Here is a 25,746-nt window from a genome sequence, read left to right on the forward strand (position 1 = left end):
TGTCAAAGAACCCATTCTTAGTTTCATTGATTCCTTTGTGTCGATTTTATGATTTCTACTAAGTTGATTTCTGTTCAGACCTCCGTTACACTTTTTCCACTTGCCTTAGGTTTAAATTGATTTTGCTTTTTTAATTTCTTAAGGTGACAGCTTAGATAATTGATTTGAGACAATTCTTCTTTTCTAATACAAGTATTTAATGATAGAAATTTCCCTCAGTGCATTGTTTTAGATTCACCTCACAAATTTTGATATACTGTGTTTTCCTTTTCAACTTCTTGCGGTTTCTTCTTTGATCCCCGCGTTATTTAGAAATGTCATTTAATTTCAAAATATTTTGTGGTTTTCCAGATACCTCGCGGCAACCCATTGCTATTTTAATTCTTTGTGGTCAGAGAACCTAGTTTATATGATTTCAGTCCTTTAGAAGTTGAGATTTGCTCTGTGGCACAGCATGTGGTCTATCTTGGTGAGCTCTGTATGTGCACCTCAGAAGAATGTGTATTCCGCTGTCCTTCTGTAAGTATCAGTTAGGTCATGTCTGTGGATAGTGATGCTCCGGTGTTCCATAGGGGTCTGATTGTACTGTCCACTTGTACTGTCAGTTGTGGGCAGCAGAATGCTGAAGGCTCTCGCTATAACTGCTTTGTCTGTTTTTCTTCTTAGTTTTATTACTTTTCAGCTCTTGTGCTTTAAAAAATGCATGCGCGTTCGTGATTTTTATATCTTCTCGATGGCTAGACCTCCCTTTTCTTATGTAAATCTGTCTTTTCCCTTGTGATAATCCTCGTTCTGCAGTGTATTTGTGCAATATTAATTTAGCCCCTCCAGCTACTCATTTGATTCACGTTTGCTGGGTGTGTCTTAGTGTGGTCGGGATGCAGGAACAAAATACCGCAGACGAGGTGGCTTATGCACAAACTTATTTCTCACGGTTATGGAGGTTGGAGAACCAAGATCAAGGGCCAGCTTGGTTGGGCTCTAGTGAAGGCCCTGTTCTAGGTCACGGATTTGTGGTCGTGTGACCTGGATCTCTCTGGAGCCTCTTTTATAAGGGCCCTTGTCCCGTTCATGAGGGCTCTGCCCGAGGACCTACCCCTCCCAAAGGCCAGCCTCCTAATACTGTCATCTTTGAGGGTTATACTTAACATGAGAGTTTGGGAGGAGACACCTTCAGACCATAGCATTACCATTTTCCATTCACTTACTTTTAACTTATATATGTATTTATACTTAAAGTGGGATTCTTTTGACACTATGTAGTTGGGTCTTGCTATTTTTATCTAAAGTGTCAAATTAGGTCTTTTAATTGACGTGTAGGCAATGTACATTTAGCGTGTTAACACTTTACATGTACAGGTACCATCTGGCTGGCTGTATATTTCTATCATATGTATTTTTTATTCAGATGTTCCTATTCCCTCCATAATTTTGGATCAGTTGAACATTTGCTGTTACTGCAGTTTATCTCCACTGTTGGCTTACTAGTTATACACCTTAAAGGTTCTTTTCACATGGTTGCTCTAGGGTTTACAGTATATATTGGTGCTTGTCACAGCATGCATTCAAATGATATTCTACCACTTCATGTACACTGTAAGAATCATACGACTGTACCCCCACTTCCTTTCTCCCATCCTTGGTGCTGTGGTGGCCTTGCATTTTATTTCTACCAGTGTCTTAAACCCCATAATACATTGTTACTATTATTACTTTAGATACTTCTCTTTTAAGGAGATTAAATATAAGAGACAAAATTCCTATTCAGCCACAACTTTACCATGCCCAGCACTATTCAGTTCTTTGTATAGATCCTGATTTTTCTTTTTTTTTTTTTTTTTTAAGATTCTATTTATTGATTTGACAGAGAGAGAGGGAGAGAGCACAAGCAGGGGGAGCGGCAGGCAGAGGGAGAGGGAGAAGCAGGCTTCCCCACCGAGCAGGGAGCCCGAGGCGGGGCCCGATCCCAGGACCCCGGGACCATGACCCGAGCCGAAGGCAGACGCCTAATCGACTGAGCCACCCAGGTGCCCCAGGATCCCTGATTTTCTTTGGATATCATTTGCCTCTTCCCGAAGTACTTCCTTTAACATGTTTCGTAGGGCAGATCTGCTGGCTGTGCGTTTCCTCAGCTTTTTTGTTTGTTTTGAAGTTTTTGTTTCACCTTCATTTTTCAGAAGCATTTGCATGAATCCGAAAATTCTGGGTCGCATGGCTTCTGAGGAGTAAGTAGCCTGCCATCCTGTTTGTTCCCTTGTATGTAATGTGTCCCTCTTGTTTGCTTTTTCATCAGAGGGTGTCGGTGTTTGAGTCGATCTTTTCGTTAGTCAAGTTGGACTTCAGTTCTGTTGTGGCTATAGTTAGTTTAACCCTAGCATAGACTAGATTGATACACAAAAATCAATTCTGTTTCTATACATTAGCAGTGAACAATCCAAATAAGTAAGAAGAGAAAGCAGTTTCAGTTACAGTAGAGTCAAAAGAATGACAGATTTAGGAATTAATTTAACCGAACAGGTGTGAGAGTTAGGCACCGAAAATTACAAAACACAGTTGAAAGAGATCAAAGCATACTTAAATAAATGGAAAGACCTCCTGTGTTCATGGATTGGGACACCTGATGTTAAGTTAGCAACGTTCCCCGAATTGATCCAAGCATTCAGTATAATCCCTATCGATATTCTAACTGCAGTGTTTTAGAAATTGAGAGACTGATCCTGAAATTCATGTGGAAATTTCAGGGCCCCAGAATAGCTTAAACGATCTCGCAGAAGACAACCAAAGGTGGAAGACTCATGCATTCTGATTTCAACCATTATTTCAAAGCTCCAGTAATCAATACGATGTAGTACTGATGTAAGGATGGACATAGAGATCAACGGAATAGAACCGAGAGCCCAGAAATAACCCATACAACCACGGTGAGTTAATTGTTGGCAGCAGTGCCAAGACAATTACATGTCCCAAATGGTGCTGGGACAACTAGATACTCACATTTAAAAAATGAATTTGAATCCAAACTTCCTAGCATAGATAGAAATTAAGCCAAAGGGGACCAAAACTCAAATGTAAGTGCTACAACTATAAAACTTCTATAAGAGAGCATAGGAGTAAATCTTTGTGACATTGGGTTAGGTGATGGATTCTTAGCTATGACACCAAAGCACAGATAATAAATGCCAAATGGATGAAAATGACTTCCTCAAAATTAGAAAAAATTTTTGCTTTAAAGGACACCATAAGAATGTGAAAAAAAACGGGGCGCCTGGGTGGCTCAGTTGGTTAAGCGACTGCCTTCGGCTCAGGTCATGATCCTGGAGTCCCGGGATCGAGTCCCACATCAGGCTCCCTGCTCAGTGGGGAGTCTGCTTCTCCCTCTGACCCTCCTCCCTCTCATGCTCTCTGTCTCTCATTCTCTCTCTCACAAATAAATAAAATCTTAAAAAAAAAAAAAAAAGAATGTGAAAAAAAACAAAAACAAAGAATGGAAGAAAATATATGTGTATTAATAAGGGTCCCGTATTCAGAATGTAAAAAGATTTCTTACAAATTAACAGTAAAAAGACAACCCAATTAAAAATGGGCTAAGCATTTGAATAGACATTTCTATAAAAAAGATACACAAATATCCAATAAGGACATGAAAAGATGTTCAAAAATATTAGTCGTTAGGGAAACAAAACTTGAAAGCACAATGAATTACAACTTCCCACCCACTAGTATGGATAGAATTTCAAAAATGAAAATAAGAAGGGTTGGGGAGGATGTGCAAAACTTGAAATCCTCATACATTGCTGGTGGGGATGCAAAATGGAACATCTGCTGTGGAAAACAGTTTGGCAGCTCCTCAAAAAGTTAAACAGAATTGCTGTGTGACCCAGTTATCCCACTCCTAGGTATCTATCGAAGACAAGTGAGGACATAAGCTCTCACAAAAATTTGCATACGAATGTTCCTAGCAACATTAATCACCACAGTCGAAGAGTGCAAACAACCCAAATGCCAACCGTGTCATGAATATATCACATGCGGTGACCTATACATACAGTAGAATAATATTCAGCCAAAAAAGAATGGAGTCGTGATACTTGCTACAACATGGATGAGTCCTGAACATATTATGCTAAGTGAAAGAAGCCAGACTCAAAGGCCACATAACGTATGATCCTGTTTAGTTGAAATATCCAGAATGGACAAATCTGTGGAGACATGAAGCCGATGAGTGAATATCCAGGGTTCCTGGGACAGGGGATTGGGGAGGGACTGCTAATGGTACAGGGTTTGTTCTGGAATTAGATATTGGTGACGGTTTGCACAACCTTGTGCATATACGGCTAAAAAGGGTGCATTTGATGGTACACGACTTACAGCTCAATAAATTGAACAAAAAAAATTAAAGGATAGCATGGACCTTTGGATAGGTTTTTGGCCATTTTTAGAAATACAGTTGGCTACACCCGAAGACATAGTAAGCTGTCCAAATCTTGCCTTCGTCAGTTTGGTCATCAGAGGTGACCACCGTAGCCGGATTAGGTGTTTCCCTCTTGTCCCTGTTACCCGTATTTACAAACTGCATGTCACATACATACACACATACAGACACTGGTTGACTTAGGGGTAGTTATTACATGCTACTCCCCGTTTAAAAATATATATAAAAATAAAATAAAACTCCTGGCCAGTACAGATTTGCTCCTCTCATTCTGTTTCAAGGCCAGTGGGTGGTCCATGGTATGATCTGAACACTTCATCTCTCATTTCCCCTTCCAAAGGTTGTTGACCGCTAATGGCCATTTAGAGTTTCTTTCCCCCAGAAATTTGTCTTGTCATTGTACACAAAGCCTGTGCAGATATTTCTCGTTTTTTGTTAAGATTTTATTTATCCATTTGACACAGAGAGAGGACAAGCACGGGGAGTGGCAGAGGGAGAGGGAGAAGCAGGCTCCCCAGTGAGCAGGGAGCCCGATGCAGGGCTCGATCCCAGGACCCCGGGATCATGACCTGAGCCGAAGGCAGACGCTTAACCGACTGAGCCACCCAGGTGCCCCTCAGCCTGTGTAAATATTTCTTTAAGACAAGTTGGCAGCAGTGGAAATTGCTGGATCCAAGGTTCCTTTGGCTACTACAGAAACATCTCTGGAGTACCTACTTGTGTACCTGATACTGTTCTAAATGCTGGGGAGACATCACAGAAGACCCACATGTGCTCCTCTTCTCATGAAGCTGAAATCATACTGAGGGTGGGGACAGGGTAGAATCAGATTTTGATAGATGCCGCCACAGAGCCCTGCAAAGTTGTTATACCAATTCATGCTTCCCTCGGTGTGGCTGGGGTAACAGATGCCCCTTTGCTGGCCTCCTCAGCACCCCATTCATGAAGTAGGGGCTGTTGACAGGAGGCTGAGCTCTTTATCCCAGGCTGTCTACACGATCTTGGAGTCTGCAGCTGGAATGATCCCTGAGGGGATTTTAAGAGTAGCGAGACCGAGATGGAACAATCCACTACCCATTTAAGTGTATTCCCGGGCAGGAGGGGAGCTGGAGGGTGTTGTGACCCTGTCTGGGCAAATTACCAGAGTGTGCAGTGACAGGAGAGGGTGAAAGGTTGGTAGAGGAGCAGTGGGAGGTACCTTCCCATGCTAGGATGTACCACTGAGAGGCCCAGAAGAAGCAGTCCGCTCTGGGAGGTACAACCGGGAGTGAGGGAGGCTTGTGTTCCCAAAGAAACCATTGTGTGCATGGCGCGGGGAGCTCACCACCATGCAAGGACCTCCACTTCCCCTGAGGTCAACATCATCCCACCTTTTTTTTTTTTAAAGATTTTATTTTTGACACAGAGAGAGACAACGAGAGAGGGAACACAAGCAGGGAGAGTGGGAGAGGGAGAAGCAGGCTTCCCGCTGAGCAGGGAGCCCGATGCGGGGCCCGATCCCAGGACCCCGGGACCGTGACCTGAGCCGAAGGCAGACGCTTAACGACTGAGCCACCCAGGCGCCCCTCCATCATCCCACTTCCGACCCCACCCCGTCAGCTCTACAGATTCTAATCAAATGGGGACTAGGGAAGATGGCAGTGGAGCTCGTGGATGGTTCCCTGATAGGTGAGCAGGGCAGAGATGAAGGACACCACTGGATCTGACTGGTCTAGATGCGATTGCCTACCAGGATCTTCCAGGGGAGAGAGCTCCCGTTGGCTGGAAGTGGGGGTGTCCTCAGAGAGATTGTGGGTGCAGAGGTGGGGCTTTGAAGAGTGGAGGTAGATGTGGGGGGGGGGTTGCAATCCTTCTCTGGAACCTCAGGCTGCTAATCTGCAGAAGAGGCTGAAGATACTAGCCAGCTCAGTGGGATCACTGGCTTTTATTCTGTCCTCTAGTCTATTTCCCTGTTATGTTTTTTAACAGTGGGTACTGGATCCCACGATATGGACATCAGCGCCCAATAACCGATCACTGAATCTTACTCCAGTGTCCCGTTATGTGCCCACCAGACTACATGGAGGTCTTGGATGGGCAGAGAGCTTTCAGAGAGCTCATGACCTACTCCAGGCCAGGTTTCTCCAGGGAACCCGACGGTGACCTACTCAACCCAAAGAGGTGAATGCTTAAATGATGGGATTTTAAAGCGTTAGACAGGGGAGATGTTTGGCTGAGGGTAGGTAAGTAGGACATAGGTGGGTTCTCAAGTCAGTGAACTTCTCCCCAGTCAGGCATTAAGCCCTGACTGTATTCACACCTGAGTCCGAAAGGCTGCAGATGCAAGACTGGGTTCCTGGGTTCCTGGGTTCGTGAAAATCCACCATGGCCTCAGAGGTGGGCCAGTGTGTGTGTCCCCTGAGGAGGACAAGGTGCACCAATCGGGCCCACATCAGCCTCTGTCCCCAAATTCCACACCTTACAGTAGATACTGCCCTTGTGCAAATAGCCCTGCTCTGGTGTTGGCCTCATGGTGTGAGAAGAGAGGGGAAATGCGCGTGCCTCCCTATTTGCACAAAGCACGGCAGGAACTGGAGACCCTCATGCCACCTTTCCTTTAAAGCAGAATTAGGCATTGAGAGGAGGGGACAGGCTTCCTCTTTGGGGAGAGGTTAAGGTGGAGCAGTGGGTGGAACAGGGGTGCGCCTCGGTGGTCAGGCACGTGGTCTGTGGCATATCTACCTGGCAGGGCAATGCGAACCCCTTCCCCATCTCCTTCCCCCGCTCACGTTCACTGGCTTGCAAAGGATCTGCTGGCTGAAGGTGTCCTTCTGGTTCGGGGCTCAGATGGACCCTGGGAAAACCAGGTGGCTGCAGTGCCTCCAGGGTTTAGGAGCTGAGAAGGCTGAAGGAAGCACTGTGTTCAGGGTGAGTGGGATGTGGGCCAGGCCTTCCACAAGGCTGGGCGGGGGGGGGGGCCCTGGATCCACCCTGAGCAGCATGGGATGTGCTGCTCCACCTTCCACAGCTTCCACTCCTCAGCAGGAGGGCTCTGGGGCCTTAAGGACAGTGTGAGTCTCCTGAGGATGTTATGAACACTTCCAACCTAGAAGATATCCCCATTTTGATGGGCGGAGGGCTCTACTGTGTGTCCAGCCTGGCGGAGGGCCGGCTGCCCTCCTGGGTGTGGCCTGGGCCTAGTGCAGCTGTGTCTTTGTCCGGAAAACAGGCAATGACGGCAACACCTGGGGGTCATCCTTCGCCTGGAAAAGGACGTTCCTCAGGTGCCTGGACGGGCACACTGGGATAGGGGCTAATGCCCTGGAGACAGCTGTGTTCCAGAAAGGCTCTCTGTAATTCTGTCTTTCAGTCTCTGTGTCTCACTCATGGGGCTGGGTGAGACCTCACTGTGGCTCTCATTGGCATGTGTCCTGTGTGGGGTGACTTTTTGTGGTCGGAAGCAAGATGTCATTTCTCTGAGCTGGTTTGGGGTCTGTCCAAGTTTTGAGGTGTCTGAGCTGTGTGAGGGTGTGTCCGGTGTGTGAGATCACTGAGCTGTGGAGTGTTGTGTGTCCCAAGTGAGAGTTCTCTGGTCTATTTAGGGCTCTCTCCCAGTGTGTGAGGTATCTGACCCGTTTTGGGTGCAGTGTGCAGAATGTAAGGTGACTGGGGCTGTTGCCATGATGTATTTCGGGAATTAGGGTTTGAGCTCTCCTGAGCGACTCTGTCGAGGTTGACATATTTGAGCTCCTGGGGGCCCATACTGTAGGTTGTGAGATCACAAAGGTTATTGGTCACAGGACAGGAGGTGTCCGAGCAAGCTCTGTGTTCACAGTACAGGTGCTCTGTGCTGTTTGTGTGTCTGCATGCAGGGTTGTGAGCTCTGTGATTGTGTGGCATCTACGTGCAGGGTGTGAGCTCTGTGATTGTGTGGCATCTACGTGCAGGGTGTGAGCTCTGTGAGCTGTTACGTCTCTGTGTTGCAGGTTGTCAGGTTCCTAAAGTGCATGTGGGTCTGTATTTTAGAATTTATTGTCTCTGAGCTGTTTCGTGTCTCTCTCCTCATTTCTTGAGATCCCAGATTTGAGTTTGAGTTCTGTGCGTTGTTTAATCTTGTATGTCCAGTGCATTGAGGTCTCCTAGCTGCCCTTTCCTGGGTCTGGAGCTCATCCCCTCCAGCTCCCAACACCCGGGCTTCCTTGTCTGGGCCAGTGAGTCTGTGTGGTTGGCTTCCCTCAGTGTGTTATTGGGATACAAGTCTGTGTCCAGGGTGTGATGCTTCTGAGCTGGGGGCGATCCGGGTCCCAGGGTGAGGCCTCCTCTGTTTGTGGTGCTGTGTTGCAGGCATTGAAACTTCTGAGCCACATGGCTGTTTATATCGCCATTGAGAGACTTTGCCACATACCGAGTTCAGACATGAGGTGTTTGTGACCTCTACCCAATGTTTCAGTCTGACAACTGTCCAGAAAGACAGAGCTTGATCTGAGTTGCCCACCGGGACTCATGCATTCCAGCTCCCAATAACCTGGCTCCTCGACCACGGACTCTGTGGTGTGCTTCCCTCAGACCCTTCCCTAGGGTTGGGTTCTCCCAATCCAGAGCTGTAACTTACCTATTTCACGCAAATCTCAAGTACAGTTTGAAATGTAGTCAATATCCAACTAAAACACCAGACCCAGTGCTTCCCTAAAAAAACTATTCACAAAACATTTTACTGAATCCCAAGAGGTTCCATCCAGGTAAGAGCCCCTGCCCTTTTGATAGGGAGTTGTTGCAAATCTCCTTAAAATATGGAATCTTTTTTTAAAATCCTTTCTCTCTCTGTTGCTGGTACCTTGAGAGGCTCAGACAGGAAAGGCCATTCAATTTTACGTTTTTGACAAAACAAGCAAAGCAACCCCCACACACACACACCACCCAGTACATCCAGTAGTAGTCAACATAAGGAAATTGTATTGGAAATGTAAATGGAATCCTGTGATTAATTACAAAGCCAAATTTCTGATCACACTAGCCCTATGTCTACTGTCAGGATCGGCTGCATTCCAGCACACTGGATAACCAAAGATGCCTTCTTTCTCCAAACCTCATACACTGCGGCTTGTAATCTGATTACAACGGTCTAAATAACTGTAACCAGTGTAGGAATCACAGCCTGTTAAAAGCATATCTTTTCCTATGTCACATTATGACCTCTCTCTCTCTCCCTCTCTCTCTCCCCTCCTAGACAGAATTCTCAGGAAATACAGGAGGCACTGCCTAGGAAACAGACTCTTTCTGACCCCGTGGATCACTGACTGGAGCCCAGTGATGCCCCGGGGTCTAGCAGTGCCCACCAGAAGTCTCAATCTCGTGTCCGCTAAGAATGGCAACCCTTTTAGAGAAAGAGAAATACGCCATACGCAGGTTCCCAAATCGCAATCCTGATACTGCTGAGATAGGGCTTGTGAGAGAAAGAGCTATTCTTTCAGACAGCACCGGTCGCGCGTGGCCCAGGGAGAATGCCGGTCCTGCGACACTAATGCGCACACGGCCTGTTTAGGGAGATTCTCCTTCTCTCACTCTCAGACCCTCGCTTTCGCTCGTTCTTTCCCGGGATCAGGTTCCCGTCATCCCGCCGCCGGCGCACCCCCTCGGTTCCTCAGCGCAGTGCGGTGAAGCGCGGCTCCAAAAATAGAAGGGTTAAGACCACCGAGAGGAGAAGACCTCCCGGCTTCCTAGAGAGGCGGGGCTCCGTGACAGCCGTGACGTCATAGGGATGGGACCACGTGCCCAAGCCGGGTGCTTTTGAGCCTTCCTCGGGCTGGACGGGGCCGGGAGGGAGACGGGAACGTCCCGGGGCACAGTGGCTCCTCTCCGTGGGCTTCGGCGTGGGTGCATGGGACGCGCGACGTAGGCACCCGGCGAGTTGGGAAGGTTGAGCCCGCCCCCACGGCGGCGCAGCGGACTGCACGGGACGAATGCTTCCTGAGGCCGCAGTGAGAGTTTCCGGGCGCTGCGGGTGACGTCACAGACGGTGCACCTGGTGCTGAGCCGGGTGGGGTGGGAAGGGAGGGGCTTCTCCGTGACAGCCTGGTTACGTCCCTCGCAGAGCGCACGCGTGAGAAGTACCTGTTAATAATTTTTGTTTTCTTACTAGGAGTTTTTGCGTAGGCTCTACATACACGCTAGGAAAGGCAAAAGCAAAACTAGTAGAGAGCTTGTCTATTCAAGCTCTTGCAATCCGGAGAGCACCGAGATCTGAGGATCAGAGTGTCTCTCGACAGGGTGGTTTTGCCTTTTGTTCATAGGGATGCGTAGACACGTTATAGTGGGGGAGATTTAAGGTAGGGGTGTTTCTGCATTCAGGATTAGTCTCAGTCAGCCGGACACGAAATGTTTCTCTCTGTGTCTAGCTAGTTTCAGGAGGACTGACTTTTAACCTCAGTTGCTGTTCCTGAGACAGCAGGGAGCTGGAGGGACTGTGTCTGGCCCTTCAGCCAAAGGAGGAAGGTCTGTGTTTGGCCTTGTCACAAGTAAACCCAAGAGTCCCCCGAGAGGCTGATGGCAGGTATGACAAAGAGTGAACAGCAAGCCTTCCCAGAGTTATAAGGGGATGAGTGGTCCTTTGGGGGAAGCCATTTCTGGAACGGGAAAGCCTGTAGAGATTGCTTTCCTGTGGCTTTTTTCAGGGCTCAGGTGAAGTTCAGCGTTGTCTACAGGGTAAAAATGTGCTTGGCCTCTTCTGTGCCTGTCCAAGCGGATATCCAGACAAGCAGAGATTCTCTTTTTAGCCGTGGAAGTAATTGATACTTGAAGAGCACTTTGTGGTTTTTAAGAGGTACTATTCTCCTGATCTAAATTAGGCAGGCGAGAATTCTACCACTGAACCACCAGTGCTCTCCTGATCTAAATGAAGGAAGCAAAAGTGAGTCATTATCCCAGAATAAGGTCATCGTCCTCATCTTACAAGTGGGGAAACTGACCACAGAGAGGTGAAGTCACCCGCCCAAAGGCACACAGGGAATAAGGGGTGGGGCCCTGATTTCAGATCTTGGTATGGATGGCTTCGTCACCTGTCGGCTGTGCAGGAACACAGTGTTGGTTTCCAGATCCACACATCTGGCTCTGTCCTCCCCGAAGCTACACACCTCCTGAGACAACTGACAGGCCCACAGACACATTGCACTCAACAAGTGCTAGCCACTCTGTGAGACGCTGGAGATGACTTTCCAGGGAAGAGAAGTGTTGGAGAAAGTAGGTCCCAAAGGCTCACCACCATCCCTGAGGGATGAGGGAGTGAGGCTACAGGAGGAAGACTGGAGGGCCTGAAGGGGGGCTGTGTCTCTGAGAGACAGGCTGATGGGCTGACCTATGGCACACATGTGTTAAACACATCGCTTTGAATTAATATTTTTTCTTTTGGCACTGCCAATGCGTGCTGCATGTTGAAGACACAAAAGGCAGTTAAGTAAGACCAACCACTATGTGGATAAGTAGAGAGACTCCCATTTTACCTAGGGAGTGCCTGACTGTCAAACAGCACTGTGCTGTGCAAAGGGAGAGCATTATCCTAGACTAAATGAAACAGAAATTAGGTATTTTTCCTAATTTTTAGTATCCTTCATTCCAGGTGAGGCATCTCAGGCACAGAGAGGCTGGGTCAGCTCCCCCGAGTCGCTGAGGTACTAGGTGGTTGAGTGCCACAGGCAGAGAATACACAACGCGTCCCAAACTGACCACGCCCACCCCCACTCCCCATACATCTGCATCTGCTCCGGTGTTGCCTAACTCAGTGAGAAGCAACCTTCCACCCAGCTGCTTAGGCCAGCGGTCCTTCAAGCCATCCTTCCTTGGGCGCCTGGGTGGCTCAGTCAGTTAAGCGCTGCCGTCGGCCCAGGTCATGATCCCAGGGTCCTGGGATGGAGTCCCGCATCGGGCTCTCTGCTCAGCGGGGAGTCTGCTTCTCCCTCTACCCTTCCCTCTGCTCGTGATCTCACTCTCTCTCACGCGCTCCCTCTCTCTCAAATAAATAAATAAAATCTTTGAAAAAAAGAAGCCATCCTTCCTTGCTGCCTCGCTCACCACCCCCTCAGTCACCAAGGCCGGCCAATCCAACCTCCTCCGTCCTTCTGAATAAGCTCTTGACACTTCTTCCATCACTAGGGTTAGTTCCCTAGGCCAGATGACCCTCGTCTCTGCTTGATAATCACCACCAATCTTGACCCTTGGCCACAGATGTTTTCATCCCACTGCCTGACGGACTGTTCTTAAATCCTGACCTGGTCTTGTCTACCCTGCTCAAAACTCGGCAGGGGCTTTCTGCTGTCCTTAAAATAACGTCCGGCCTCTTGGACTAGGCACAGCGGGCCTCGCCTACCCTCAACTGCCTCATCTTCAGCACACCGCCTCCTGCCCTACGCCCACGCCACATTCCAGCCCCCTTCCACCTCTTTCTGTTCAGTAGATGGCCAGTGCACCCAGACACACTCTCTTCTCCCTGCCTCTCATTTCCCCAGCCCCACGCATTGCCATCCCCTGTCGATCGAGGATTCACTTCATTTGCCTGATTCCTACGTATGTTCAGCTGTCAGGTTCAGTAGAGAGCAATTTCCATTTAACCTGAGGAGTACCTGGGCGAGAAGGCACTGTTCACAGAACTTTGTACTGAAAAGAAGTGATGGAGATTTCATTATAAATTCCCCCAAATGGACAGGTGTTTTACTCTGGTTCACAGTGAGCTAATTGGAAATGCAATCTGACCGCAGAGTTTTTCTGGAAAAGGCTTCCTTGCTTAGAATAGGATTACACCCGGCAAAGATCTCACCTCATTTTACATGGAGCCTTGGATCCATTTGAACTCGGGGTTTGGAATGTGGCACAAATTTTCCTAATGTGAAGGGGTCCTGCCTTCCACTGAGGAGGGATAAGCAGAAACATGGACAGAATATGTTACTTTAGGGCACCTGTGACTCAGGAAATTAAGCAGGCCTTCAGCCACCACCCCCCCCACCCTTGGACTTTGTTTTAATGAGCTCACTTTTCACCGTAAGTTGCAGTCTGGGTTTTCCGTTAGGACAAGAGAAAGTATACTAAGTGGTGTTCCCTTTACAAGGGGTTTGACTAATTCGTCCCTGTGGCCCTCGAGGTGGCAAGGATCAGCTGCCTGCTCCTATGGGAACCCTCCAAGGGAATCTGACAGTGCCTCCGTATGACTCCCTAGGGGCCCCCACCAGGTGCCAGCAAGCCCTGCAGGAAACTATGTCAGTTCCTCCAGCATCCAGTGGAGAGTGTGAACCCACTGCTGGTTCTCCCTGCCATAGACTAGCCTCAACCGTGGGGATTACCCTCATTCACTACAACCCCTCTAGGAACAGCACAGCTCGGTGTGAAACGAAGTGTGTGCCTTGGACAAGGGAAAAGATGGAACCACCAGTCCAACCACCACTGCCCCAACCCCCAACCCTGGCCAGAGGGTGGGACTAGACTCCCAGGGGCCTGGCATACCACGCTCCGTTGCTGACGTGTCCCTAACACAGGGCACAGTGTGACTGCCTTTTTCTGCAGCCTAGCTCTTGAGGAGCTAAGGTGTGCGTGGTATATACGGTTTGATTACCCAAAGGCTCAGGTGGGTCTCAAAGCCCAACGTCTGTAGACAGGGAAGCAAACTGAAAGGGGTTGTTAGGTGGCTGACGCAGGAGAGGGTGGACCTGGGAATCCCGCCTCCATTTTGCCCGCCTCCAAAGCCAGTCTTTGCGCTCACAATGACACACCTGGATTGTGTTTCAGTTGCTGAAATGCAGATACCGTTGGACGATTGCATGGTCATCATGGTCCCAACTCCATGTCCCACCTTGAAACGCAGGTACCCTGCAGGGTAAAGCAACCCCGAAAGGTCCTAAGACTCTGCGTCTGCCCTCTGAGGAGCGGCCCCGAAGCAACAGCCCCGGGGTCCCTTGGCGTGGAAGGCTTGCCTCAGAGCCAACCGCCAAGCAGGACTTCAGCTTCCAGGGTGCCCCGTCGAGAGGTCCTTTGCCATATTACAGAGACTTTTGCAGTCCACCCCACCCCCCAAACTAGGTCTGCACCAGGCTCACTCTATTCACCAGCGATTATGAATTGAGAGGCAAGCAGAGGCCGACCAAGTGCTTTTAGTGGCTGCGTCACAGCCGTGGGGCTGGCCAAACGGCAGTGGTGCTCGGAGCTCGGTAGACCAGGGACGGAAATCTGGCTCTCCCTGTGGGGATCTCCCGGTTCCTCAGCTTGCAGGTCTGTAAAATGTGGGTGATCAAGAGTGCCTACCTCATCACGCTCCCCACCCCTGAGAAGTGTGTCCTGACCAAACACACACACGGACGCTTAGGTAGGGGTAGGATGCCCTCCTCTGTGCTCCTAAGGTCCCGTGACTTAAATTCCGCCATCACTCTTCTCACGCGACATGTGGTGGTCATCTGCTGGCCGACTGCAGCCTAAATCATCCCTGCATCCCCAAACCACGTCCAGGAAACTGACGCATGGTATTCAGGTGGTGCTGAGGACATGTTTCTTCAATGAAGGAAGGACCCTGACCCAAGGTGTTGTTATGACTTCATCATAAAGGGTAGCTAGCGTACCAGCTGTTTCGGGATTACAAATGGAGGAAACAGGACATCTCTGTGCTCAAGATTCTCTTTGGGAGGAGGAGGAAGGTTGCATCTTTTGTACCATCTCCGATTGCAGATACTTAAAAAAAGAAAAAAAAACGAGGCTATAAAGATATTTTAATTGTGTGGGACATTCTGTCGCCCCATCAGCCACAGTTCTGGTCTCGCGGTGGAACTTGGATCGAGATCTTTGGAGCACCAGTCAGCTCAGAGAATGTTTTCCAAGTACCAAGTGGCCGGTGCACATAGCAGGTGCCCACAGTGATCTGTCCAACAGGTGGACTGTTGCGTGAATTCGGGCTGCTAATTAAGGGTGTGATGCTATGGCTAGGGCACAAATGCCCTCGGGGACGGGGACATGGGCACCCAGGTGGAGGGTGTGTCGGTCCAGGTGAGTGCTGTCAGCCTCCCAAGGAGGCGCTCCTCCTCACTGTCCTTCCAGCGCTTTGCCCAAACCTGCGTCTTCTCTGAGTGGCTGCGTGGTCTTCTCCGTGTCCCTCCTCTGCCTACCTTACAGCCTGATACAGGCTGTCACTCAGCATCTGTGATCCGTGGGTGTCCTTCGTGGTCCAGCTGACTGAGTAGAAGCTTACTCACCCAGCCAGATCCAGGGCCCGTCACCCTCTGCTGTCCCCGCTTTCTGTGAGGCTCTCACTCCCTGCCCCTTCCCCAGTGGCTCCAACCTCCCGGCAGGATCTGCACTGTGTCCAGCAGCCTCTGCTTCAGACACTTCTTCCCGAGTGTGCCCCCTTGTCTGGAAAGTCCTGACCCCAGATATCTGCCTCTCAGACTCCTCTCCCTGTTCACGTCATTGGTGAAAGGGCACCTCCTCGAGAAGCCCGAACTCACTCCCTTGGGGTTACTTTTCTAGGCTAGGCTTTGGGGCTTACAGATAACCCAGAGAGGCGTTGCCACCAAGGGTGCGTACGTCCGGAGTCAGGACGCGCCTGGGCTGCAGTTCTGTCTCTTACTGGAGGTGAGCTTCTGTGATGTCACTTACCCTCCCCGCACAGGCATTTGCTCCTTTGGGACCCGAAAACAGGGAGTGTGCAGGGTTGATACACCAAACGAGATGTTTAGAAAGGGCCTCACATTCTCCTTTATTCCATTCGGTAGATAGTTGTGAATGCCCACTGGGGTTGAGGCTCTGATGGGTGAACGAGTCAAAGTGCCCGGCCTCTGTCAGCTCCTGGGCTGGTTAGTGAGTGAGACAAATAGTCCGCCTCTGACAGCTGGGTGGGATTGGGGCTGGGCTAGGGGAAACGCAGGGTCTGTGGAAGTCCAGAGGAAGGTCCGCTGTCCAGGGTGAAGGAAAGAGGGCGAAGAAGGCTCGCTCTTAGAAACGCTGCCTGAGTCTCCAGAGGTGAGTAAGAGGCGAAGGGCTTCCTCAGAGCCGTTACATTCCCAAACCTTGCGTGCAGGACAGATGTGGCGTCACGTTCTAGTCCCTCCTGACCGACTGAGGGATGGGGGTGTGAGCCCGTGCTTTACGGTGAGAAAGGAAGAGACTGTTTGCTGGAAGGCTTCTGGGAAACTTCCTTGTTCATAGGAAAGATACAGGACTCGAAAGTCTCTTTCTGCCCCGGACACTGCCGTATCTGGCTGTTGGTCCTGGAACATGTGTTCCAGAAAAGGCCAGATCAGAGCTAGAAAGAACCTACGTCCCCGATGGCATCACTGGATCCCCGAGTGTGTCCCCGCCTGCGCCCACCCTTCCTTCTGATTTCGTTTGTGTGATTGTGAGTTACCTTTGTGCCCAGGCCTGTTTGCGGAGGGGTCTCCTCCTCAACTCAGCACAAAGCTGACTTCCTGATCTGGTGAGCATCGTGGGGTCTGGTTCTCTGTTGTTTTGTGGGAGCCACGCCCTCTAATGGCTAAGGACACAAACTCTGATCCTAGACACCCTTCCCTCCAACCCGGTTCTGCCACTCGCTGTCATGTCCTCTGGAGAAATTGACTTGGCCCTGTGTGCCTCACTCTCCTCGCCTGTGAAATGGGTTTACTCTTCTTCCTAATGACATCACCAAACAGAGAGGGTTGCGTTTCTGAGTGTATAATGAGGTAATGCAAGGATGGTTCACAGAATTGTGCCTGGCACGTTCCCTGTCTTTGCAACCACTGAGGCTGCCCCCGGGTAGGTGGCAGGTCACACTTCACATTGATGAGCCACAGCCAAGACCATGAAGACGGCATCCGACGTGTCCGTTCAGCCCCAGAGACTCTCTTGCTGTGCCACTCTCTTCTCATCCTTTGCGTCACGCACGGATGACCCTCACCGGAAGGCTGGCTTCCCCGCTGTGGGTCTCCCACCTGGGAGAACACAAATACACGTCATCTTCCATCGTGTGCCTGAATTCCAGTCACTCCAGTTCTGTCCTCGGACAGCTAGGGGCTGCTTCTGGTGCGGGGGCTGGGGGGGTTGCAGGGCAGGTAACAGAGCACGTGACAGTCCGTTACTGCCACATGGCATCGGAAGCTCTCTGTGTCCCGGTGCCTGCCTTTATCTCCAGACTCCCCTCCCTGCACCCCAGCATTCGGTTGACACTCTCGCCGGATTCCAGGGCAGACCCTGCCATTCAGTCTCTCTCTCTCCTACAGCCTCAAATTCCTCCTGGTGAAAGGGCAGTCACTCTGCCTCCCCGAGGTTTGTTGGGAGACCTGCAGGAGACGACAGATGTGAAACACGGAGCTGACATTACCTGGCCCGTGGAAGGCACAGAGTGAGAGGCGGCATCATCTGTCCCCCTTCTTTAATCCACAGCAGCTGGCCTGCAAATGGCACGATCTCCTTCTCTCTGGTGCGGCCGCTCATGTCCCATTGTGTACACGTGCCACACTTCCTTCATCCACTTCTCTGTTGACTGACAGTTGGGTGGTTCCCATTATCTTGGCTCGGGGGGGGGGGGGTGAAAGCTGCAGTAAATACGGGAGTGCGGACAGCTCTTTGAGATGCCGATTTCAGTTCTTTTGGACATAGACCCAGGGGTGGGATTGCTGGGTCATATGGTAGGTTTTTTGGTTTTTAGTTTTTGTTGTTTTGGAGGGGGGCACCCCGATATGAGCAAGAACCTGTGACAGTTTTAGTTTTAACTTTCTGAGGAACCTCCATAGTGCTTTCCGTTGTGGCTGCGCCAGGTTGCGTCCCACCGACAGGGCACGAGGGTTCCCGTGTTCCGCATGCCCAGCGACACTTGGGACCTGCTGTGTTTGGTAGTTGCTCTGACGAGAAGCTTCCTCACGTGTGCGGCCCGATAGCTCATTGTGATGTTGACTGGCCTTTCCCTGGTGATTAGGGATGTGGAGCCACTTTCCATATGCCCTTTGGCCATTTGTATGGCTTCTTTGGAGAAATGTCTATTCGAATCCGTTGCCCATTTTCACATTGGGTTGTTTGTTTTCTTGCTATTGAGTTAGGAAAGTTTGTTATACGTAGTGAAAATCAACTCCTTGTCAGATACGTGGTTTGCAAATGTTTTTGCCCATTTTGCAGATTGCCTTTGCGCCTTGTTGGTGGTTTCCTTTTCTGTGCTGAAGCTTTTAAGTCTGATGTAGTCGCACTTGTCTATTTTTGCTTTTCTTGCCTGTGCCGTGGGTGTTGATTCCACGAGATCATTGCCAAGACCAACGTCATGCAGCTTTACTCTACGTTTTCTTTCAGGAGTTTCACAGTATCGGGTCTTTTATTGAACCTTCAATCCCCTTTGGGTTGATTGTCGTGTGTGGTGTAACAGAGGGTCCAGTGTCATCCTTCTGCACGTGGGCATCCGGTTTTCCCAGCGCCATTTGTCAAAGAGAGTGTCCTTTCCCCGCCGGGTATTATTGGCATCCTCATCAAGATCAGTTGACTGTACATGCCTTGGGTTTATTTCTGGGTTCTATTCTGTTCCATTGGTCTGTGTCTGTCTTTCTGCCAGTACCATACTGATCTCCTTACTGTAGCCTTGGACTGTGTTTTGAAATGAAGGACTTTGGTACCTCCAGCTGTGTTCTTCCTCAAGGTGGCCTTGGCCGTTCTGGGTCTTGTGTTGTTCCAGATGCATTTTAGGATTGTTTTTCTGTTACTGAGAGATGCCGTTGGGATTTTGATAGGCATAGCATTGAGTCTTTCATTTTTCTTTGTAATCAGATGACGTTGCTTAATCAGTTATATGCTAAATCTGAGGATTGCCTTAGTTGGTTTCCAGTTACTGAACCACCCTTGCTTTCCTGGACTAACCCACTTGATCATGGTGTATTTTCTCTGAATGGATTGCTGGATTCCACTGCTGGTATTTTGGTGGGGAATTTTGTGCTTGTGCTAAGAAAGAACATTGGTCAGTGGTTTTCTTTTCGTAGTATCAGTGAAATGCTGGCCTCCTAAATCACTTGCAAGTGTTTCCTCCACTTAGTTTTCTGGAGGAAATTGTGTAGAATATCTGCGTGTGTCTGTTTCTCCTGTCGATATTTGGTAGAATTCACTGGCGATACCATCTGGGATTGTCGTCAGAGGTTTTAGACAACTGAGTCAGTTTCTGTAAATGATACTGAACTGTGCATGTTATTTCGCCTTGGGTAAGTTTTGATGGTTTATGGGTTTCGGGTAATCAATCCATTTCCTAGCTGTTGCATTTATATATGTCGATTTGAACGTAATATTGCCGCCTAGTTTCTTTCATATTTGCTGGGTCTCTAGCAAAATCTCCTCTTTCATCCCTGCTATTGGTAACTTATTTCTCCCTCCCTAAATCGCCACCTCTGATAACCACAAATCTGATTATCTTTTCACACCCTGAGCCGAAACCAAGAGTCAGACGCTCAACCAACTGCACCACCCAGGCGCCCCGTGATTTCTTTATTCTCCACATCCCAGCGAGCATTTTTATCTCTTGTCTTTTTGATGCTAGCCATTCTAACAGGTGTGAGGTGATACCTCATTGTGGTTTTGATTCGCATTTCTCCGATGATTAGCGGTTTGGAGCCGCTTTTCATGTCCCTGTTGGCCATTTGTACGTCTCCTTTAGAAAATTCTCTAAGCACAGCCTTTATCCGTCTTTAAATTGGACGATTAGCCCTTTTGCCGTGGAGTTGTATGAGTTCTTTCTATATTTTGGATATGAACCCCTTGACAGATACACGGTTTGCACATATTTTTTCCCATCCTATAAGTTGTCTTGTCACCTCGTTGGTGGTTTCTTTGGTGTGCAGCAGCTGTTTAGTTACACGTAACCCCACTTGTTTCTTTTTGATTTTGTTGCCTGTGCTTCGGGGGTCATATCCAGGAATTTGCGGCCAAGACCCAGTGTCAAGGAGCTTTTCTGTCATGTAGCCTTCCAGCAGTTTTATGGTTTCCGGTCTTACACTGAAGTCTCTAATCGACTTCAAGTACATTTTTGTGTGTATAAGCCAGGAGTCCAGCTTTCTTCTTTGACGTGTGACTATCCCATTCTCCCAGCACCATTTATCGAAGACACTGTCTTTTCTCCGCTGCGTATTCTTGATTCCTATGTCAAATACTGGTTGACGGTATATGCATGGGGTCATCTCTGGGCTCTCGATTCTGTCCCATTGGTCTGTGTGTCGGTTTTTATGCCAGTGCCACACTGTTCTGATTTCCCTGGCTTTGTCGTATGGCTAGAAAGCAGGAAGTGGGATGTATCTTGCTCTGCTCTGCTCTCTGTTTTTCTTCTTTTCCTTCCTCAGTCCCGTGAGAGGTGTATCGATTTTATGGATCATTTCAAAGAAGCAACTTTTGATTTGAGTTCCTCTAATGTGTCTTGTTAGAAACCTCATTGATTTCTGTTCTTATGCATTGGTAAATTCTTATTTATTCTTACGGGGAATTTTCAAATGATGTCCATAGGCTTGAATATCCTTTCTAAAGAGATGAAAGCCAGTGAAACTTGAAAAGAATGTGTCCCTCCCCATGGTGAAATGCTTAGATTTTAGCAAATGTCTGCTTCTCGAAAGTACATGAACACCTAGGAGGAGAGCACAAGCCGGTCACACATGGATTGTTCTTAAAGCGATGCTTGAGAACGGTTATAAAACGTCCGCAGGAATTACCGTGGTTGACTGCAGGACATCATTTTGCATGGCGGGTCACGTGGGCGGACGCGATAATGGCTGTCACTTCTGAGACCCTGGTTATATGCCGTCAGTGTTCTGAGCTCTTGGAACTGTATTATCTCACTGAGAGCACAGAACAGCCCTCGCGACTAGGGCTCATTGTCGTCCCCATCTCACAGATAGGAGACAGAGGCCCGGAAAGCTGAAGTCAGAGGAATAATAACGGGTTTTCTTTCTTCTTTTATCACCACGTGTTGCAGTCTGGGTTCTTCCGGCCGTGCCCGTCCCTCCGCTACCTTCCAGCTCTTTGAGAACCTTCATCTTCACCGTCCTGTCTAGACCCAAGGGCCGGGCGGAGCTGTGAGCACCGACGACGCCTCCATGGATCCAGTCCAGAAATGTAACTCAACACTGATTCCCGAATCTTCCCCGATGAGCTCTGAAGAGACCTCCCGGGAAGTCACAGCAGCCTCCCCTCCTTCCTTCTCAGAACTGCTAATGATGGGCCTCGGTGACCTCAAAACCAGTCCGGGCACCAGATACCCTGCCCCTCTGCCAGACGGGCTGCTCCAGCAGCGGTACAGGGATGAGAAAACCCTCCAAGAGAGGCGGTGGGAAAGGGCAGCGTCCCCTCAGAGGAAGAGAACACTTCTGGGGCACGTGAGACGGCGACACCTCGATCACGTGGCACCTTACCGGGTCGAGAGGAAGGCCAGGATCTCTTCCTCGGGGGATAGGGATCCGAACAGATTCCGATGTGAATGTCGATACTGCCAGAGCCATAGGCCCAGCGTCTCCGGGATGCCCACAGAGAGGAAAGGGGCCCCGCATCCTTCCTCCTGGGACACGCTGGTGCAGGGCCTCAGTGGCTTGACCCTCAGCCTGGGGACCAGCCGGCCCGGCCTTCTGCCCGAAGGGGTGCTCCAACAGCAGGAGAGAGAGGAGAAGCTCCAACTGGAGATGCAGCAGGAAAGCAAAAGAATGTTCCAGAGGCTCCTGAAGCAGTGGTTGAAAGAAAACTGAGGCTCTCGTCCTCACGTGACAGAGATCTGAACGGATTCAGACGTGGAGGCTGGTGTGGCCAGATCCTGAGCGTGGGTTCCTTTTGGGGACCGAACAGTAAGCAGTCAGAGAAGTCAGAGAAGGAGCAAAAGCAGCGTGAGGACTGGACACTCGGTCCGTGTGAGCGTGGAGCCAGTCCCGGGAAGGGCCTACCCTTTCCTGCCTGGAATTTCTGGGTCACCGTGGGGCTTTCTGTGGTTCACTGCGCACCAGAGGTCCTTAACTTCCGTGTTTCGGCTCCCATGATGCATGTTGTCACTTCCCCACCCCGGATGTCTGTCTCTCCTCCCTGCCTCGTCGTCAGTAAGATACAGGGTTTCTCTGTGGCATGAACACCCTGGTGATGGCCGTGTGCTTCCGTGCCGTGTCACTGACCGCCTCCCAGAAGCAGCACTAGGTCTGCTGGGATGCCCGTGCGCTCAGCTGAGCCCCACTTCCGAGAATCTGACGCTAAATCGAGAATCTGGCGGAAAGGGACGTGGAACTGGAACATGGGGGTTCACCGTGGTGTTCTCTGTGTAAGCCGTTATGAATACGCTGAGCTAAACGTAGGTCAACGCTTCCCTGCTTCGTGGCATTGATGGTATTCCCCTGGGCGGAATTTCTGGTGGGTTGCCTCGTCGTGCGTACCAAATAAATCTGCGTATGAAAGGAAAATAGCTTTTGAGTTCTGGTTTCTTGATCCCTGTTGCTTTGTTCTTTGTTAGATCTGAGATGACGACATTTAAATCCTAGAGCAGCAGATCACGGTTGATCGGGCGGAGCTGTAAACTGTGCGGATTTGGGGCAGGGGACGGGGAGGGCACCAGGGAGCAGCATCACGTCACCGTCTGTGGCCCTGCAGCAGGACCGGCCTTCACATGATCCAGGAGCAAGGGGAGGAGAGTCTTCCTGCCCACAGAGAATTGGAAGCAGAGTCCGCTGCGCACGGTAGGAGCTCCCGCGGGATGGTGCCGGTTCCCCTGGCCTTAGGATCTTCGGGGGCCATTCCTCGTTCGTTGCCTGGTGGCCCTGGGTTGGTGCACGGGAACGGCAGTTTCATGCCTGCTGCGGGACAACCAGAGCGTCGTTGAGTTATTGGAGAGTCGTTTGGGGATTTAGGCCCGTGCCTTTTCATTTCAGGATTCACTGAATGAATTGGTCTCCCCCCCGCCCCGCACCTCCCCTCCTCCCCACACACCAACACAGGATCCAATGCTGTGTACCCACGAAATGCCCATGCGATTCCTCTAAACTGACAATAAATTCTGCTTTCTGTCAGGCTCTATTTTTAGGTAGTCCCCAGGGCTGTGTTGCTGCCAAGATCTACGAGTCTGCCGCAGAGGGAAGTGGCTTGAGCACAGGTATGTTGATTATGTTCTCAACTTGTGATCTCATCTGAGAGCTTAGGAGCTCACCTGACCCCGCCAGGCTTGTCTCCCACTTGAAGGAGAGGGTCAATAAAGCAGGACTTTTCTTTTTTCTTTTTAGATTATTTATTTTCTTTTTAGATCATTTATTTATTTATTTGAGAGAGAAAGAACCTGAGCAGGGGGAGGGGCAGAGGGAGAGGGAGAAGCAGACTCCCCGCTGAGCAGGGAGCCCGACGTGGGGCTTGAACTCGGGACCCTGAGATCATGACCTGAGCCGAAGGCAGACGCTTAACGGACCGAGCCACCCAGGCGCCCTAAAGCAGGACTTCTCTTTCTTGAAACTCCGAGGCCTCAATTCAAACTGGTCATTTGGGGTGTGGGGAGCAGGAGTAACATGGCATTTCAGTCTCTTGATTGTGTACTAGCTGTCAGACCCTATGCTGCATATTTGCAAATATCAGCTTATGGAATCCGCTCCCAGAGACCCCTCGTGGAGCAAGACCTCAGTCTCAATGGGTAGGTGGGGAAGCGGAGCACAGAGAGGTTAGGTGACTTGCTGGGTGTCGCGTAGGCACCGGAGCGGGACGTGGCACACAGACCTAGGCGGGCTGCATTCAGAGCGGGCATCTCAACCAGCTCACTACCTGTAACCTCCCCGAAGGCTGTGGGTGAAGTGCGGAGAACCGGTGACTTTGGTGGACGTTTCCCAGCTGGAAGCACCAAGTCTTATGAGCTACCTCCTTGAATCCTCTGCAGAATGCCCTGGGGCAGGGCCAGTCTTCCCCACGGGGCAGAGTTCACAGAGACGGGAAGGAGGTGGCCTCACCTCTGCAGCCACGCCAACCACCATCAAATGCATAGCCACTCGTGAAGGTTTCCTTGTCTCCCTCGCCTCCCCCACGCCGTGCTAGGCTGGCTGCCGGGGCGGGGCAGTTTGGAGTAATGGCGAGACGGTCCCGGGCCTCGGGACTTGAGCCTTCAATCAGGGAGAGTTGGGACACCCAGACGTGTGGCAGGGAGCCGTCACAGATCCCCTGTGAGGCTGTCTCGCCAGGAGACGAGAGGAGCGGGCAGGACCCGGGCGGGGCAGCGCGGACCGGGGGCTTGCTGAGGGCGCTCCTAGCCACAGACTTACGGCCTACCTGGGGGCCCATGGAGAATGGCTGGGTGGGTGTACCCGAGGGACTCACTGGTGCCACCCCACCCACCCCCCCCTCGAGGGCATGGGCCCCTTGCCTACGTATGGAGCGCATGAGCATATCTGGGGGTCCCATCTGACACAGCACACGCTCCCAAGTTCCGGACTGGGAGCCAGGATCCAGTGAGGTCTAGAGATGTTCCGCATGCCGGGTTCCAGACCAGAGACCCGGAAGCAGAGCCACCAGGAGGCAAGAAATTACAGGGAGAGAATGGGGGTAAAATGGAATATGCTCAAAGAGAAAACTCTGAATGGACCTATCGCAAGTAAAGACATTGAAGTTGGGAATTAAAAACCTTCCCACAGAGGAAGGGCCTGGGCCTGCTGGCCTCATTGGTGAATTCTGGTAAACTGTGGGAAGAGACAGTAGCCGTCCTTCATAGACTCTTCCAGAATAGACAGGAGGAGGGAAGACTTCCTTACTCAGCCTATGAGGACAATATTACCCGGCTACCGAAGCCACACAGGACAACACAAGACATCTATAAACCAATATCTATTACGACTATCCACCCGTAAACCCTCCCCAAAACGGCACACCAGATCCAACACCATTCACAAGGGAGTATGCAGCTAACCAAGTGAGACTTATCCCAGGGTTGCAATATTGCTTTAGCATTCAAAATGCAGTTAAGGTAAACACCATCATCATAGAGTGAGGACGGGAACCATGTAGTTGATCATCCCGATAGAGAGAGAACAGACATTTGACAAAATTCAAGACCCATTCACGCTAAAAAAAACCTCTCAGCCGCCTGGGGCTAGAAGGGCACGTCCTCATTCTGATAAAGGGTATCTAGAAGAAAAATGAGTCTCATGTCACATCCCATTGAGTAGTGCAAGAATGAATGCTTTCCTCCTGAGAGGCGGACCAAGGTGAGGATGCCGGGGCCCACCGTTTCCGTCCAACACTGACTGAAGGGTCCGGCCGGCGCAATCATGCAAGACAAAGAATGAGGACATGGAGAAACCGGAAACGAAACCTATGTTCAAGCAAAGACTTGTACTCAGACGTTCACGGCAAAAAAGGGGAAGCCGTCTAAAAGTCTGTCAACG

The 25,746-nt window shown here is 50.1% G+C and overlaps 1 protein-coding gene and 1 long non-coding RNA gene across 18 annotated transcripts in view; both read left to right on the plus strand.

The window, feature by feature from the left end:
• Positions 1 to 22,797, plus strand: part of FAM156A (family with sequence similarity 156 member A) — a 41,571-nt gene extending 18,774 nt beyond the window's left edge. For 10 of the 17 annotated variants that reach the window (XM_036070429.2, XM_078064612.1, XM_078064617.1 and 7 more), the window contains one exon: positions 21,339 to 22,797. In XM_036070429.2, the coding sequence (XP_035926322.1) occupies positions 21,460 to 22,101 (642 nt within the window). In that variant the 5' untranslated portion in view covers positions 21,339 to 21,459 and the 3' untranslated portion in view covers positions 22,102 to 22,797. Of the gene's footprint in view, positions 1 to 2,177; positions 2,226 to 2,741; positions 2,922 to 6,400; positions 6,593 to 21,338 lie in introns of those variants that run through there. The other 7 variants (XM_078064608.1, XM_036070422.2, XM_078064609.1 and 4 more) reach the window with 2 other exon arrangements.
• Positions 7,607 to 12,151, plus strand: LOC144380362 (uncharacterized). Its single transcript, XR_013444501.1, has 2 exons — positions 7,607 to 10,427; positions 12,024 to 12,151. It is a non-coding gene; the product is annotated as an uncharacterized LOC144380362 (long non-coding RNA).
• Positions 22,798 to 25,746: the final 2,949 nt, after the last annotated feature.

Source organism: Halichoerus grypus, chromosome X, assembly GCF_964656455.1.
Source record: "Halichoerus grypus chromosome X, mHalGry1.hap1.1, whole genome shotgun sequence".
In the NCBI taxonomy this organism is placed as follows: domain Eukaryota; kingdom Metazoa; phylum Chordata; class Mammalia; order Carnivora; family Phocidae; genus Halichoerus; species Halichoerus grypus.